At 42.6% G+C, this 18,783-nt stretch overlaps 1 protein-coding gene across 1 annotated transcript in view; it reads right to left on the bottom strand.

The window, feature by feature from the left end:
* nphs1 (NPHS1 adhesion molecule, nephrin) overlaps positions 1-18,783 on the bottom strand; it is a 38,846-nt gene that overhangs the window by 9,928 nt on the left and 10,135 nt on the right. The window contains exons 4-18 of the mRNA XM_042489550.1: positions 17,002-17,124; positions 14,663-14,744; positions 11,684-11,787; positions 9,797-9,918; positions 9,420-9,591; positions 8,014-8,171; positions 6,916-7,057; positions 5,355-5,479; positions 5,100-5,268; positions 4,782-4,911; positions 4,411-4,583; positions 3,563-3,703; positions 2,863-3,003; positions 749-870; positions 2-161 (exon numbers count right to left, since the gene is read on the bottom strand). Coding sequence (XP_042345484.1) covers positions 2-161; positions 749-870; positions 2,863-3,003; positions 3,563-3,703; positions 4,411-4,583; positions 4,782-4,911; positions 5,100-5,268; positions 5,355-5,479; positions 6,916-7,057; positions 8,014-8,171; positions 9,420-9,591; positions 9,797-9,918; positions 11,684-11,787; positions 14,663-14,744; positions 17,002-17,124 — 2,064 coding nt within the window. The remainder of the gene's footprint in view (position 1; positions 162-748; positions 871-2,862; positions 3,004-3,562; positions 3,704-4,410; positions 4,584-4,781; positions 4,912-5,099; positions 5,269-5,354; positions 5,480-6,915; positions 7,058-8,013; positions 8,172-9,419; positions 9,592-9,796; positions 9,919-11,683; positions 11,788-14,662; positions 14,745-17,001; positions 17,125-18,783) is intronic.

The raw sequence follows: 18,783 nt of genomic DNA, 5'->3' as shown, positions 1-18,783 counted from the left end.
CATTGTACTACCAGCTGCACATCTACAGTGGCAGGGGGTGCTAAGCCATTATGGGCTCTGCACTGGTAAAGACCAGCATGAGCCCGAGTCACATCATAGATAGTCAGGAGGCCAGATTCGTCTTCCTGGGTCTCCTGTCCCATCTCCACCTCCCCTTCTCCCTGCGGAAGACAAAGTGAGGGGGAATGAGCGGCGGACAGCAGCTATCCCTCAAAACACACTCCCCTCCTCTCGGCTGGAGTAGGAGGGGGCTGTGTGAGAGCGAGGCAGGTAGACAGTGAGGGAGAGTTGAAACCATCAGGGCTTGAGGTGGGGACGGGAAGGGCGTCAGGGGAACAAGCTCAGAGGACAGAGAAAGATAATGCCAAGGGTTGGAGAGCCACAGGGAAAGAGAAAAGGAGGGGCTGTGCAGGTTGAAAGCGGGACACACAGTATTGCCAGGGGGTGGGTTAGACCGGAGAAGGCATCAGTAGATACAGAGACCACGCCACATTGACGAATGTGCCCTTTAGTCACGCAGCAGTAATGAAAGCTATTTTTCTGGATTTGGGCTGTGTGTGGAGTAGGAAGAGGTGGGGTGGAAGGATAGTTAGAGCCAGTGAAATATGGTGCATCTGTGCATTTAGAAAGGCCAGTGATAAACGGGAAGAACGGATAAAATAATAGAAAGCAAGCCAGATAAGGGTAATATAATTCAAGGGAAGACCGTCTTCCTGTGTATGTATACATGTGAGTGTCGTGTTCTCACCAGCCATTTCCAAGAGAACATGTCAGGTATAATGGGGTTGGCATCTGCCACACATATCAGGTCTGCTGTATCCCCTACGTTTACTAACACGGGGTCTTTCTCTGCCTTGACACTGGGAGCATCTGAGAGTAAGAAAAAGGGACAAGGCCAAGGCAGGACCAAAGGTTAACATGCCAACTTGGGACAAATCATTTGCCAAGCAATTAAACCAGCATTGCTATAATTACTCTTACAGTCGTTTGCCTTTGCACTGGTTCATAACCCTGTCCTAATTGGCCTCTTTGTTTCACATACAATGCCATTAACTTCTATTTAAGTTGGAGGATTACAGATGCTTCTGCAGGCAAACTAAGAATTGGTCATTTGACCCAGAAGGCCCTCCACAGGGATGACCATTTGAAGCTTTTACATCAAAAACCCCAGACTCCACTGAGAAAAAACATTTTAATCATTTTAGTCCACCAAATGGCAGAGTTGTTGGTCTATAGCTGCCTCGAGTAAAGCGAAGCAAATATTCAAATATAATGTACACTTGAACTGATATTGATTTTTTAGGTGGCTAAAATATGTTTAGCTGCGGCCCTGTCCACAGCAGGATATTGCATGGCCTCTGTGCTGGTGTTGTGTTGAAGACCCTTTCCCCGTCGATATGTGTTACTCTTACCTAAACGTGACCCAAACCCTCTAAGGGACTGTACTTTACTTTTCAAAGGAGGGAGGTGGCTGGGGTGTGACTTTTATTTACAATAAATACAAAATACTACCATTTTAAGTCTGATGTCTCTTAGGTAAGCCAAAATTAAAAAACACAAGTTCCTCCTCAGTGCCTAATAAAAAAAAAAAGCCTTGTCCATTTTGCATCCGCCCCACATAAATAACAAACAATCACCAATCACATTATCTAGATGTGTTCATCCAACTTTGAGAAAGTCAACTCAGTACGATTTCCATCAGTCTAACATATTAACGTGTTTTAGAAGTCCAGTCTTGGTTGGACAGACACAAAAAATTTGCCTTTTTCTAGCATCCTTTAATTATACCGGATTATGGACTATGACAGACTGACCAGTTCCTCTCTTTTCATTAAGTCGTCTCTCCTTCCTGACTGCACGGCTCCTCTGCTTGTCTTTATTTGCTGCTACCTCACAAGCTTTTTATACTTCCCATGGGTGCCAAGTACTCAACAATAAGGCCATTAGTGCCTACATGTCTAAACCTATGTTCACACTTTAGGAACAGTGGTTGGAAACACTACAGAGACGTAGACCTCAGGGTTGGCGGCATCCACCAATGTTGGCCCGCTAACCAAGGCCGACATTGTTAAGTGGGCTACACTGCCACCCATAAAAGCTACTACAATCCTACATACATTATGAATATCTACAACTGTCAAGCCCAGTCAGATCAGGATGGAGGAATCCATTAGGCATGTACCATGGGCTTTGGTGAAACAGGCAGACCTACATTTTCAACACTTCCATTATTTAATCATCAGTATCGGGGCAGAGGGCCTGCAGCTCGAGGCTGGGCCTGGGGCAGCAGTGGAGATGCGTGGCCTTGCATGGAGGCCTAATGAATGTGGCATGTTTGCTGGTTAGGTGCTGAAAGTCAAAATTGATGACGGAGTGTGTCTGTGTGTGCTGATGCACTAACGGTTCTGATTCTGAGCAGATCTAGACAAGTTCAAAAAACAGCCTACAGATTCACATCCAATGCACAAAATTGACATTTATATGCAACAAAAATTGTGCTGATTCTCTGTATTGAAAGGGAGGACGCTATTCAGCAGAGGTAAATGATGTGGTTGACTTGTGACCCACAGGGTCCACAGGTGTAACGGCATGCCAGAAAGGGAAAAAAAGAGTGATTAATTATGAATGGCTCTCAGAAAATGTGCCAGTTCTATATTTTCTCACCTATCCTCTCCTTGCCATTTTTATATATTTTTCTGTTTTGTCAATCTTTCCTCTGGTAAGAGCTATGGGTACTTTAATTAACCTATAGGAGTTATTTTAAATAATTAAACTTGCTTTCAAAGGTAAAATAAATATCAGAACACATGAGGAAAAATTACATTCATGGTGCCGCTGCCACCCATGCATGTAGGTCCTTACATTGAACGTCCAGCATGATGGAGAGCTGGTTGACGCCCTCATCATTTGCACACTTGATAGTGTAAACTCCAGCATCTTTCCTCGTCACATTCTTGATCTCCAACGTGTTATCGTCTGACCAGTGGTAGCGCAGATCCCCCTCTTTTCAAAATCACACACACAGAGACACAAATGCACACGCAAAACAATGGTAAATTAAGTATTCATTACACGCTCATCAACCGTGTGTCCTCTGGCCACTAGTCTCTAAGTGACATCTAATCCTGCATTATTGATTGGCCTGGCTTGATTCCCACAGCAAGCCAACAATAGGCTGTGTGAGAGACACCTCCTGTACCACAGCAGTCAAAATGTAATAGGTGGGTTTCCACATTCAGGATACAGTCATTTTATGGCGGGGGCCGCGTCTGATGGAGCTAACAGAGTTAACAGAGAAAGAGAGTGGGTGCAGCAGGGCCCTGATGACACCGGCCTGGAGGAGAAGCCAGGTTTAGAACCGTTGTGTTGTATTCAGGGAGACAGCAAACCTCATTTAGACTGCATACATTAGAGCCATAATGAGAATCACATTTGGCAGGGTCCCATGCTGGCTAACCTGCCATGTTTTATTCAGACCCTGAATGGCAGAGCTGAGTGCTTACTTGCTGGCTCAGCTCAACTAGGACCTGGTTTATAGAGCCATCACACAGCCCTGGATCACCTTTGACCAGCTTCTCCCTGCGGTGCAGCCAGATGCAGGAGACCTCCTCTGGGTTAGCTGAGACCAGCAGTGGGATGGTTGCCATGTCATCCTCCACCACTTGGACCTGCGTTGGCTGCTCGGGGCTGAACTCTGGTGGGTCTGACACAGAAAAGGCACACAAATTCAGCTACAGTAAGTTGGATTTACACCAAAAGTACATGAGCTGAGGCATAAATACAAACTTCGGCTCACGGAACGACAAGACCAAGCAAGAGTGAACACAAAGACACACAGAACATGTTGAGCATGAAAGCAGGAAGAGACACTAATGAGAGTCAAACCAGTAGAAAGTCGACATCCCACCAATAATTCCAGATCTAACCAACTTCACATACTTAGACGACGGGGGAGTAAGGCAATGCGGGAGGGAGAGGGACAGGCATTAAAACGACGAGTGACAGTACTGTTGTCCAACGGCAGCTCCGCACAAACACACAGTGACATTCCTTCATGCTCATACACAGCACCAAGCTTTGAAGCAGCGGCTGGCTGCTGCCTGTGAAATGGCATCAAAGACAAACATGGCCATGCAGCAAAGCAAATGCACAATTAGGACACACTGCCGCAGAGCTCAACAGACCCACAAATCGCAACAAAGGTTTCCAGTAAACAAACAAAAAAAACAAAAAAAAAACACATGCTATACACTGACATTTCTGTGCAAAAGTACACCAGCAAAGCAGCTTACATCTGCACCATCATCATTATGCATCGTTTAAAGATTTGTGCGAAACACATCACATGGTCACTCGCAAAGAAGAAAGGAAACAAGAAAGAACGAAACAAACGATTCACCCTCGACTTACAAAGCACATTGAGTTTGAAGAATGTGTTAGCCCCCTCTGCTAGCACAGGACTGTAGGCCTGGCAAATGACCCTCTGGTTGTGATGCTGTGAACTCAGATTCAGGGACAGAGAACTGTGCACTGACACACCGCCAAACTGAGCTCTCCTGGATGGCTGCTCCACTCCCTGGAATCTAAGAAAACAAACTGCTTCCAGCAAATCCAATCAACAGGGGAGTTCACCAAACAATCATGAATATTATTTAACAGGATACACATCAGTCATTCAGAGACTCATTCTGACACTGAATTAGCTGTATCATTTTGTAGGAAAAGGCCCGTGTCGATATCACTGTGTGCTGTCGGCTTTTCCACCCACTGCTTTGCCAAACCTGAGTGCACCCAAGCTCCAGGAGATGCTGGCCTTTGGATTACTGCTTCCAGACTGGCACTCCAAAGTTAGCACCTGGCCTCGACGTAGCTCCTTCTGTTTGGTTGAGATCTTCATACTTATTGCCGGAACTGGAAAACCAAGGAGTAAACAAGAAAACACTCACTGACAGTATCAAGATGAAGAGTGCAAAAGGATGCAGCAAAAATCTGTGTCAACAGGTTTATATCAAATCCATTTCTCTGATATTGAACTTTTCTCTCAGCTGAGTTTGACTGAAGTAAAGCCGTGTTTGTGTTGGAGCTCCAAACTAACTCACAGTGAACCATGAGCTTAGTCTCTGCAGAGATGGTCTTCCTCGCCTTGTTTGTGGCATCACAGCGGTACGTGGCCATGTTGTCACTTGCTGCCAGGGCAAGAACCAGTTCTCGAGCGACCCCTCGATCAAAAGACGTCTGCTTCAGTGCATCAGCCACAGTCCTTCCATTCTAAAACAGGAAGGAAGAGTATTACACAGAGAAGTGTATATGCTCTGCATCACACAGACAGGCCTGCAAATACAGCACACGCTAACCTTGAACCAGGTCAGAGTCCCTGTGGGATTCCCTCCAGTGGAGAAGCAAGTGAGACGGACCGTGGTCCCTGACCGAAGGGGGACATCTTGCGGGGGAGCATCGAGCCATACCTTTTGAGGGGGGTCTGTTAGAAAAAAGGGTCAACAAGAGTCTGAAAGTTAGTGGAAAACTAAGCTTTAGATTATTTTTTTTGGCCATACATGTTTAGCAGACCAGTTTTTTATAACTGTATATAGAGACCAGTTATTCAGAATATTTTTAATTTGAATATCTGTACAGAAAACATTTCCTCAAACACATATAAAAGACAGGCCTGGAAAATAACTGCACATTCAAAGTTGAGAGTTATATTTGTCAAGAGATAAATTCGCCATTTTGCATTTCATGACATTCAGAGCTGTAATTACAACTGACCCCTCCTGAACCATGATGGATGTGTTTTTGATAAGATGTAAAAAGTGGTACTAAATTAAAACTTTATTTTGAACCTTTATGGTGATTTTTTTATGTTGGTTATGTATAAAACTGTTTAAAGCTGAAATGCTAAACTTTTGTCTCCCCCATCTGCCAGAGAGAATAATTATATAAACACTGTTGATGCATGCTTATGATATATGCTTGTGAGTGAGCTCGCCACATCTCCACCACCCCCAGAAATGCTGTCTTCAAGTACTTTTTTGACTTAAATCCTTCCACAAAACATCAAGTTTCTTTTCCATCTGAAGCACCCACTCCAGAAACGTTTTGCCATTTTGAAGACTCAAGTTCAGCATATCAGCCAGTTGTCTTATTTTTTTGGAGCCAGAAGTGTTCATATTTGAAAGAGAGGTTAAAGCTGTGGAAGAATGAGGGCTAGGTCTAACTGGAAGCCGAAGACACTATCAGCAGACACCCTGTCACTCAAGCAGCCCCTCCCTTAAATATGCGTAATTTTAATACAATTTAAATAGGATTAAATAAAAATTCACCCCCATAAAATGTTCATTAGTGTTGAAATCGTGTACAGAGACTATAAACATGTTTAATTCTGCTGTAAAGTTGGGCATTTTAACATGGGTGTCTATGAGGATTGACTCAGTTTTGGAGCCAGCCTCAAGAGGCCATTCAATGATCTTCCTTTTTTTCTTTTTTTTTTTTTGGCACTTCTGTGTTGGCTTAATTTTTCAGCCTTGGAGGTTGCTGGGTTTTTAAAATATATTTTTTTTAAATGTCAACATATATTCCATCAAAATATCAGATCGCACAGATACAGATAAAGCATAGAGGAAAAAAAACAGCAAAAAGATAGCAAAAACAAAACAAACCATAAGTATAATACATTAAATGAATCCCTCCCTCTTTTTGATCTGACTGACGTAAAACGCATCACTTTTGGTACAACTGTGCAAGAGTGTGGCCACAGACACCAACACCCTGTGCGTTGTGAGAAATACAGAGAGCTTTCCCTGGTGCTGATAGGCTTAATCAGCATCGTGTGAACTAGTTTGACAATGACTTGAATGTAACAAACAATCATTTATTCTAAACGTTTTTAAAGCAGCTACACTTAAGCTCACTCACGGTAGACACTGAGTGTTGTGAACTGGGTCATGGAGAAGTGTGTGCCCTTGTTGAAAGCCTCACAGGTGAGTTTCAGCCCATCCTCCTCCCGGGAGACCCTGTGGGTCATGTTGGACATGGTTGTCATCCCACCATTGTCTCCCTGCAGACACAATGCACACATAACAGTTCAGTCTGGGGACAGACAGCCTTGGTCTCTGGCATTCTCAGTCTTCGGAGAGAGAGGTGGAAAAAAATCTGAGAGAAAAACAACCCACACTGGTTTGTCTTGGCGAATACAGATGGCAAATTAGCTGCTGTAATGACTGATGTTGTGCATAGTCTGTGATAAATAAGCATATTCATCTGACTCTCCTGCTTTGCACACTGTTATAAATTGAGCAAAGCGTCATTTTGCACCTGCCTGATAGTGGTCATGCCTGTGCAGCACATCTGGTTATTAAAGCCATTATTGTGGTGATTACTGTAAAAGCCACAGTCAGAAAGACTAACAAAGACCCTGGACAGGAGCGTCAGTCTTCATTAACCTCACACTGTTTCAGATGCATTAAAGCTCACACACAGCACACTGAGTGCCTTGTGTAAGATCAAATGAAAATGCTGCTGCCAGATGAATAAAGAGCTTGTTTAATAATGCTCATCTTCTGTGTCAGCTTTTATTCACTTTGATCTTATTAACATACACAAAAGAGGAGAAGAGCAGCAGAATACTCTTTTTGGAACCGGCTGCTGATTCATTTGCAAAGCTGCAGCGGGTCTATTCAGACGCACTGCTCATGGTCACACCGTTTTCTTTCATCTATAAAAGGTTCACGAGGTCACATTTCATTTTTAAGATTCTTTTAATTCGGTGGGAGGCATTTTAGAAGTTTTTTGTTGGTACCCTAAAGGCGAGCTTGACTGAAGGGCAATGCTTTTGCACTTTGCCTTTTATGTCTTACGTTCACCACAAAAAAAAGAAAAAAAAAACACATCCTTTTTCAGTATCCTCTTTACACTGATCAGCACGATCACCAATTACAACTCATTGTGTACTCGTGCCAACATCGCTCTTGTCTACCTGCTTCGACTAACCCATTGTGTGCTGTGTAGACCCACCTCTTCCATAGTCACAACAGTGGTGTTGAGCTCCTTGTAACCCAGCCACCATCGAATCTGGACAGGCGGATTACTGGAGGCGGCGTAGCAGCTCAGAGTCAAGTCCTGCCCCTCGATGGCTGTGGACGAACCCACCAGCGTCACCTCTGCCGGCTCAACTGTCGCACACACACACACATACATTGGCATACAAAGACAAGTCAGTAAAAATATCGCCCATGAATAGTACATTCAACAGCTACCTATTCTGATCACAGTAGCAGCGCAACTATTTTTGGATGAGAAACATGGAGCGGAATCAAGGGTGAGAAGGAAAATCACTTTGAGTGGCAACTTGTTTTCTCAGGAGGTTTTCAATGTGGTTTCTAAAGTCTGCTTCGTTTTAACCACAGGGGGAGACAGGGTACAATAGCTGCAGGCAAAGTGATGCAGCTGCATAAAGCCTTCGGGGGAATACAAAGACTGGGGTACTGAGCTGGCAGACATGGGGAAGGAGGGGTCATGTATGTAAATCTTTATTTGTATTTACGTCTATCTCACATGAGACGCAGAACGGGATGCATTTGTGCATGCCACACACAAAGACTGTTGAAATTAAGCAGGTGCCGTTAGGTAAAAGAGCCATATTCATATTACACCAGAGAGACATATTCTGTGCCCTCCAGCTTCTGCCAGTGCCTAGAGCGCAGTCAGGCAGTCAGCAGCTCATTTTCAACATCCCTGAATGGATGACTGTGAGGCATGGCACCAGGGTCTGCTAGGGGCTTTGAGAGGAAAAGGAGGAGTAACTTCAGCCACCTTTACACAGCACGAGCAAAGTATTTTTTTTTTTCCTAATTCAAAGCATATTTACATAAAACAGGTGGATCAATCACACAGCATTTAAAGCTCTGACTTACATTGTCTGGCTCTGTAGTGGAAATCAGGCTATTGTTAGACTCAGCGCACCAAGGCTGCTGAATATTAATTCTGTATTTGTTTTATTGTTGCTGAAACAAACATTTTATATTCAGAGAGAAAAGTATAATCTATTAACCATGGGCGTTACTATCGCACAAAGTGTAGGCTTTACTGCCTCAGGATTGTGCATTGAAGCAATTCAGCTGAATTAGTGTAGCAGCTATGAAAGAGCATGCAGTGATACTAATCTGGAGGCAGCCGGGAAATATGGGCTGCAGCCATAATAACCATTAGTTTCATTAATGATATTAGCATTAGAATTTATGCTGGGGCAGCAAAAGAATTGGTTTTGGAGGTAAGACTCTTATTATATTCCTCTGCCTCGTGTCCATATCCTAAATAATCCATTGCTGCGAGTTCTGCCAGGGCTTTTTTTGCGTAAAAGTGAGTGTGTATGTGTGTGTGTTGCAGCTCTGTGCACTATATCGAGCAATATTTTCACTCACAGAGGACAGCGATTTTGCGGCTGACAGACAGAGGTGACAGGGACACCAGATTGACGCTCTCACAGCACAACACTGCCTGGTTGTCTTCGGGGCTGATCCTCAGGTTGAGAATGCTGCTGGACTTTTGCGCTGCATTGTCCACTTCCCAAGTCGTTGACAAAACTTCTCCATTCTGACACACAAAATGAACCCGTGAGATTCAAAAGGTCAAGAATACGTTTAAATAATTGCATAGTCCCATATGGTGCAGTCAATAAAGTACAGAAGCTGTGGACGCTGGGATACTTACACTGCAAGTTGTTAAACTAAAATAGCTCATTTTGCCAGTGTGACAGTGTGTTACAAAGCCTCCTTAACAGATGGTGCTAAAGATTTACCTTGGTCCAGTGGAGAGCAGCTAGGGGGTTTCCATCATGAGACACACACTCCAACACGAGCATTCGCCCCGCTTTGACTTCCTCTCTCTCCAGACCTACAATAACTGGAGGCTGAGGCGGGACTGCCAGGAAATGAGAGACAAAAATAAAATGCACTTGACAAAGGGGATAGGCATAGAGGACGATAGAAAACGGAAGAGAAAAAGGTGAGGGAAGAGAAGGGATGTGGTAACTCAGGGGAACGGGGGGGATAGAGTGACCATCAATAGGATGACATATAAAAGAAACTGCACTGCGATGAGAGCACTCTTGGCAATTGAGTAGGGAGCATCCCTATTTGTTGAGACAGGGCCAATAAATTGGGCACATTTAACATGACTGTGGGATAAGAGGTCCAGATCTGATGAAAGCATTAAGTATTAAGGGAGCAGTCAGCTGGATCCAGTCCATAAAGCAAAATAACAGATGTTCAAACAGTAATAAGGCAACGTGAAAAATGAATAAATTACAGCTCCCTTGAATAAAATATATGCAGTAAATAGAGGAGGACGGGCCTTTGTTATTGCTGCAATCAGTTTCAGAGAGCAGCCTGCAGACCCTGGGCCAGTGTGACAAATTGCCACCTTGCTAACAATCTGGCTGGCTTAAAATGGCCACCGCGCTGGCTTTGATGGGCTGGCATGCTGAGTAAGACTGCAGCGGTGGTCCCAAGTTCTGCAACATTAGCACTTAGCATAGAGCCCATGTTGTTTAATACAGAGCAGAGAGCCAGAAAGGAAGGGAGGAGTGCTCACGGTTATTGGTGGTTGTTAAATCAGCAGCAGCGGCTTCTAATGTGGAGGAGTATAGATAGAGACAACATTAAGGCGTCTAGTCAGCCTGTGGATAATACGGCAGCTGAGCTGGAGGGAGCGCTCGCTGCTGAAGGTGTCAGCAGCCCTGCTCCACTTTAATCAACAACATGATTTAGGCCTGGGAGAAGCAGGTGGGTAGACTCTCAGGCCTAAACAATCAATTACTTCAACTGATCAACAGAGTGGAAAATACTAAACCAACTGTAGTAAACAGTGGCTGCGGTGTCGCACTGTTTGTGCATTCAGCAACAATGGCTTTCATTGTTGCCTCGCCAAATAAGGGGAAAAAAGAAACGCCAAATGCAATGAGAGCCAGAGACAGCATGTGTGTCATCTCACCTTTGTGTGATGCGGTAGCAATTTTATTATATACTGTCACACGGTTTGTGATAATAACATGAAAGAAAAAAGCAACAGAGAGTGCCGCCCCTCCTGCCTCAGTGGATTCTAAATTTAATTCGAGCTGATGAGCACAAAAGTTGCTGGGTTAGTTTTGCAGGATTCATTATTATTAACTGTGGTGGCCTTAGCTTCCCATATTAGTTATTATAATTTTTACAAAATTCAGTACTTGAAGCGTCACTGATATAATCCATCTCAGTTGGTCTAATAATTAGTTTATGTGTTTTGGTTAGCATTGGGGAAATAAGACTAAGGGTGTAGATGATTTTAAGCTTATTGAATAAAACAGTAAATTTAAAGGAATTCAACGCTAATTGCAGAGTTGGTGTATGATTTAACGCTTCTAACCGCCTCTGTGGACACGGTTACGTGGCTTTAAGTAAGAAAACGTATTCGTATTCATTTCAGCCCACCAGGGTCAGCCTTGTGAACTGGAGGCAGTCACACCCGTGCTGTATGGAAGTAGGTGTGAGTTTGCCTTCGGGTTGAATGTTTCTCCTTGGACCGCTAACAAAGACTGAGTGCGCAAGGCCGGATACCCTTGGGCCTCCCCGAGGTTGTGTGGTTGAGTGTGTATTTTAAAAGCGAGGGGGTGTTGACTGTCAGATTAGAGACAGGTTGAGACACTCACAGTACACACTCATGGTCATTGTGGTCTCCACAGGCCGGAAAAGGGCGGGGTTCTTGGCATGACATGCAAGCTGCCTCCCATTATCAGAGCTCAGAGCGGTGACCCTTTGAGAGGTAACACAAAGACGGACAAAACGAGAAGGATAAAAGAAGAAAGTTTATATTGAACCATACAAAGTGATAACACTCAAAACATAACATCATGGTTATGCACCACCAGTAGTAGTAAAAGGACCAATACATTAATCTAATGTATCTATTACAAGGAAAAGTCTTGCAGTCACACTTACCGAGGAAATAGACAATTTCTCATTTTTTTCCCCAGTGGCGTTTTCAAGTGCATTATTGTTGGCACAACTTTTGTAAAGAAATCAATCATATTCTGTTTTCCTCAGAACTGTTCAGTGGGGCTCTGTCTTTTACTGAGTAGAGTTTCCTCAGCTACTTTGGTTGTGCTACTGTCCACCATTTCTGCTACTGGGGATAGTAACTGCTAAACCTGACACTGATACTCTGGTAGCTGGGGATGGCTACTGATAGCTACCAGTCAAAACAAAGTGCTATCCACGTCTTGTTTTGGTTGTGTAATAGCCGACGTACTTTGTGCCATAAATTAAACCTGCATTTTAGCAGAGAATTGGAACCAGCAGCAGACAGAATTGCATAGTGAACCAATCTAAATACAGGTGATGTCGTAATTCCAGAGCCATTACATTGTACAATTAACATTTACTTAATAATGATAAAATGAACCAAAAACTTGCCTAATTCCACTTAGTAAAAATACAGCAGTGCCATCAGTAAAATGTTCTTTAAGTATATTGTCATTACTGTTGTTATACCCACTAGAGATGCCACTAGTGGTCACTTCACAATTCTTAAAGCTATAACGAAATCAAAGCAATGCACTTCACTGTATCGAGTTATGGTCACCTGGAACTCAAAAGCATAACTTCTTCTACAGCTGCCAACAGCCCACCACCATTCCCAGTTAAAGAGTAAGTGAACTCAAAGCAAGGCAGATGGGCTGGGGCACCAGGCCCCCAAATCACTAAATCCACCCCCGATAACAGCACTAGCAGCAGAGGGCAGCTGGATGAGAAATGGAGCGATGACTCGTTGTGTTTATAAAGAATTCAATCTGAATAAAACTGTGACTAAAACAAAAACTTCAGTAAAGTCTGAAAATGTCACCTCCCACCGCTGAACATTTTTACTGTTTAGGCACTCTGACGCTGAGATCTCTGCTGTTTGCCTGTCTCTTTCACTGTGCTGTGCTGCACTGTCAGTCTGCTGCAATCTATCGATCAGCTGTGTGATCAGCCAGGTGTGTTGTTTGTTTTCATTACTACTTGTTTTCATTAGCAGTTGAAAATAGTAAAAATTAATCTCTTTGCCTCAGTTACTTTGGTTCAGACAGACAGGAATTCATAAAATTAAACTACTCACTACTAATAACTACTTCTGTGCATTTTCAGTATTAACTTTCCAACCAGCTGCTGCATGTTGGATGTTCAGTAAAACACAGGACACACACAGAATGACAATTGTTTGGGAGGATCAAAAATCCCTCTTTTGTATATTGGGGCGGATGTGATCCCCAGTCCCCCGTGAAGATATCTACCAGGATAAACCACAACTTGTATAAATGTAGTTCAATGTGAAGTAGCTTATCTTGTTAGGTGGAGTAGGTAATTCTGTCAGTTACAAATATGTATCAGAATGGACTATTTCCTGTGTAAATGTAATTAAATGTGGAGGAGGTCCTTCTGTCAGGTGGAGAGGGTCATTCTGTCTATCAGAACAGACCACAACCTGTACAAATGTAGTTAAATGGGGAGTAAGTCATTCTTTGAGGTGGAGTAGGTCATTTTGTCAGGTACAAATATTTATCAGATTGAACTACTACTTTTATAAATGCAATTAAATGTGGAGAAGGACATTCTGTCAGGCGGAGTGGCGCTCGCACAGCTGTCAATCATGACATCACACCCCCTTTTAAAGCATCAAAAAACAAATTAAAATCAAACTTAATTAACACTTGAACATACATAAGCATGATGAGAACTACCTAAATTGACAGAAACCATCTTTGGGAAAAATTTGTGTAGTTTGAGTTTATAGTTTATGACCTATACTGAAGGCTGCCACCACATGGCTATCAAGATGCTTTGGCTTCACTTGGGATCAAACCCCCAAAATTCTGGGAACCACTTTTTAATCTTTAACAATGTGTCATATTTTATTATCATATTTCATATCATACATCTTATCATATGTTTCTTAATCTCTTAATCTGTGGCTGTCAGATAGTGTAGTGAAGTAACAAGTACTATATTTTTCTCTGTACTTGAGTACATGTACTTCCCACTCTTGTTCAATTTCAAAATTGCACTTTGTGATGTACACTGAAAGATCCCCTAGTCCCTCCAGTGCAGTGGATTTATTCTGAGCCTAGTTTACTTTCTCAGTTTATGTCTTCTATATCAAATTACAGTACAATGTCAACCGTAACAATCACACATGGCCCACTGCTGCGTACGCTCAGTGTGAATATGGGGAAGGAGCATCAATATTGCTTAAGACCTTGGCTGCTCTGCAATAGAGCTGAACAGCGTTGCAGCTCCTCAGTACCAATGTTATCTCAGGATATGACAAGAGGTTATTATCTTTGACACAGAGGAGACAAGCAGGATTAAAGTAATCTATGGCCCTGTTTAATGTATAGGCACCTGGCGAACCGGCAAGGATCGGATCTGTCTCGCTGCTAGAATGTAATTTTGTGCATTTGACAGAAGCTAATTCAATCGCACAGTGCCAAGTAACCGTTCGCTGTGTGCAGAAATTCATTGTACTCACTAAGACAGAGGGAGAAAATAAGAGCGGGGTGAAAACATGGGAAACAAGAAACAAAGACAGACTTGGAGAGATTGAGCAGGTTGGTGAGGAGAATGTGTCTGGCAGTCGGGCGAACACATACGTTACTTTAGCATGCGTGTTGAGGAGCTTATCCTTTGAGCCAGACATGGTGAAAGACTCTGCACCTGTCAGCTCGACTCCATCTAAAAGACACAATGGGGGGAAGGAACACAAAAAGGGAGAGGACTGCGTGTAAATTTGCTCATGTGAAACAAAAACATCTGTGTTATTCTTGTGTGGCATGGTAAACACTAAAATATGATAAACATGTTTCAAAAAAGGTTTGGGTAGGAGTGCTTCCTGGACTTAGACTTTGAGTGAGATCAGGCTGTTCTTGTGCACTTTTTTTCTTAGTACGCCTACGAAAAGTAATGCACTAGGGGTCGACCGATATTGTTTTTTCAGGGCTAGTACCGATACCGATTACTGGTAGTTAATGTGACCGATAACCAATATTTGGAACCGATATGCATTTACAATTTCAAAAAGAAAATCTTTCTGACAATAATTAGAATTTGGAATATAACAAACCTGCCTTTAGCAAATGTTTAATCGAAACTGAAACATTTAACATAATATCCAACAAGTTCGCACCAACTTTATTTTCATAAAGTCAAGTGAAAATCTAAACAATGAATAAATTTAAAAAAAAATAGCTCAGAAATTTTACAATGTAAAAAGATCCTCCCATGCTAACACTTCAATTTTTGATTAATTAACTTTATCTGCGATCATTAAAATAAAATACTGATATAGACAATTGGCAAAATGCCAAATATTGGTACCAATAATCGGCTGACGATAATTTGTCACCCCCTATAATGCACCACAAATCCTATATAACCCATGTAATCAGGAAGGCTGTGATTATATAACCATTACACTAACAGGAGTAATAAAGGAGGATCATAAAGACTTAAAGTCTGCATGAGGTGGCAGGTTAGGAGGTATAGCTCAAACAACACAAGACCATCCCCCAGGACACTGGTATTTGGAACTGTGTTAAGCCAAGTGATTTTATATTAAGGTACATCATCACCATGCTTCTTTTCCTAAACCTTACCACAGCAACTTTACATGAAGTACTAGGGTTGAGTTGAAACTTAAATGAAATGAGTGTCCTGTAGGGATAATGTACTTTTATGAATACAAATATCATCTGAGTAAAACAGGTCAATATCCATGGTTGCAATGAAGGAAAATCCTTATTTGGGTAGGTGTGTTCAATCTCTTACTCTTGTGTTGTTATCCAAAATGATTTGAAGCCCAATCCCGAGGCTGCTCTGTGAACAGTTCTCTAATAAATAATAAATATTGCAACTTCTGATCAAAGCAAATCAATTTCAGGCTTAAAATAACAACTTCTTGCCACCCATCCGGGTACAGGTATGACTACAAATAATTTAGGTGTTTGAACCACTACAGATACAGATACAAATACAGATACAGATATAGATAATGGCGTACTCACTCATCCCCATAAGTATGTAACATACATTAAGAGGGCAATATCATTCATGGGGCACTAGTTCATTAGATATCATGTCAACATCATGTATGATGATACATCGTTGAGGTGCTCTTTGGATAAGAATACATGCAGACACAAAAATCACAAGAAAACTCAATGGCACTCTCTATTTAAAAAAAACAAACAAAATAAAATGCCCTTATTGTCATGGCAGATCCACGTTCAACTTAAAAATAAACTCAGACATGTTTCAGAATCAAGTCTTTGTCAGTGAGTAAACTCTTGTTTAGATGGAGTATGATACACATGTGTATCTGTGTGTGGAGTTTGTATCTGTGAGTGGTACAGAAACAGCATATACCTCTGTCTCTCTTAAAGAAATCAAATCAGTGTTGAGATTACAACATAATCAAAACAAAATTACTTTGTATTGAACACAATAAAGATGTGCATTTTAACAAGAAAGAAGGAACACAGCCCTGTAGACAAATTCACACCCAGAGAAAACAATAGAACATCTATCCCTCTCTGTTTCAGCAATACACGGTGTAATAGGTGTGACGGGGGAGCAAAAGGCAAAAACAGAAAATGGAAAAATTGCAGTTGGTTTTGTAAACAACCACAAACTTGTGATACATTCACTGTACATGAGATTGTAAAGTCAGTGGAAATTGGAAATTCAAATGTTCAGGCTATTTCCTCCCACACAGAGTCTGCTCCTCTCAACTCTGCTATTCCAAGGCTATGAAATAAGAGATCTTTACTGAACCTGCATTTTATCCTCTGCAATGTTTTCATGTTTAAACATTCAGGTCACGACCCACAGAGATCCAAGAACGGAAAGCATCGGAGAGAATGTTGCCTTTTGTTCTAACCTGTCAGGCTGACCATCTCTGTCACATTTAATGCAGTTGAAAGGGGTGACTCACCCTTATAAAGTGTGATTTCAGCCACAGGCTTTGCATCAGGGGCGATACAGGTGACAGCATACTTCTTCCCTGCTACCCAAGGTGTTGCCATGTCCACCTCAAAGTATGGCTTGGAAGGAGGAACTGAATAATGAGAGAAAGCAACAGCTCAAGTTTCATATTTATCACATCATTAACCTGATATTCATCCGACTCATTTTTGGTTAGAGGAAGCAGGCGCTATCACAGATGGATATTAGCTTATGCAATGATATGATAATAAGCACTCGCAACATTTGGGAGTGACTGGAATGTCATGCTGTCAGCTTTTGAGTGATTTACTACAGCGAGGTTTGATGTTCTGTTGAGTTAGAATACAAATTGTGGACAAGAAGAGAATGCAGAGATGAAATAGTGATGAAACCGATCCAGTGCTAATCTATCATAGCAAACACCAAACACTTCTCGTCTCAGATCACCCCCAAGCTAAATATGTGCTTTCTGGATTGATCAAAGCAGTCTTCACTTCTCCACTGTTCTACTCCACAATCCTTTTATCTGACCATAAATAGGAATTCCAGAAAAAAAACATAGCTTTTAACACAAGGGACCGGAAATTGCTTGGCAGTAAATTGAGAAATCTGTCACCAACTAACCATCAAAGAGATTTCTGCAGATCTGTGAGCCACTCTTTACCAAGACTATCAGTTCAATCATGTACACGCTACAGAAACCTGATCGTCTATTGTGCCAGCTTTTAGCAAGTGGGTGAGCCTGTAGAATTGCAAACTATGCTTACTGTTTAGGTTGCTTCTCTTTCATCAGAGATCAAGTGCAAAGGCTGCCTGAGTTCAGAGACCGAACGCAGAGTTGGAAAGTACAGGAAGGATACATGTGTGTTAGAGAGACATGAAAGACTCTGGCAGGCGAGTATGAGAATGAAAAGAGAGTTTAAGACAAGCTGCAGAGGAGAGCAGGGGCAGGAGGATGGCTGCTGCTGAATTCAGAGATAAATCCACTGCTAATGTGCAGGTAAACAGCTGGACCACAAGCAACCAAACCAGCCAGCCATACAGCTCCTCTCCATCTCTTTGGCACATACAGTTCATCACTGGCCACTAGGAGGAGCTGTTGCTGTGTGCAGAGTCGCCCATTGGCTCCAGTCTGCTATTGAGACAGATGAGATGTGGCTGCAGCTTCAAACTGATTTAAAAGAAGCAATTGAATCTGTGTGGACTGTGATGGGTTACCCAGAGCACTGCAGAGGCGCGCGCTGCAATAATGAGATGCATTTGTTTGTTTTTTCCCCCCTCTTCCCTGAGAAGATGACTGGGCCATGCATCTATTGACAGCCCCTGCACTCTCAATCTACTCAGGCCTGTACGATTCAACATAGGCACATCACTTGTTGTGCTCGAGGAGCGTCTGGCAGCCTAACAAATCCTAAAATAAGAATAATGATATGTTCGCAAATGAGGCAGGCAGGTATCTAATTTTTTCCTCGCTCGCTCATGCTGGCCCCAGTCCTCTTATCTCTCATTCACTCCATCATCCCTCTGTAGCAGCCTGAGCCCACCCCCCACCCTATCCCCACACCATCCTTCTTGACCACTGCAGTTAAACTGCAGAAGTGCGGGGGAAGGTGTGTTCCAGCTCGCACTGGGAATGAAAGGCTGCCATCCATCACATCTGCAAACCACGTGACCCAATCAGCTCATTCAGGATGAACATTTGTACAAATGTAATAGCACATGTGGACAACAACAAAACACACTCTATTCAATTTACCAGACATGCACTCAG

Source organism: Plectropomus leopardus, chromosome 7 (assembly GCF_008729295.1).
Source record: "Plectropomus leopardus isolate mb chromosome 7, YSFRI_Pleo_2.0, whole genome shotgun sequence".
NCBI lineage: Eukaryota > Metazoa > Chordata > Actinopteri > Perciformes > Serranidae > Plectropomus > Plectropomus leopardus.
Note: the sequence above shows the minus strand (reverse complement) of the source record. Positions and strands in the feature narration are given on the sequence as shown.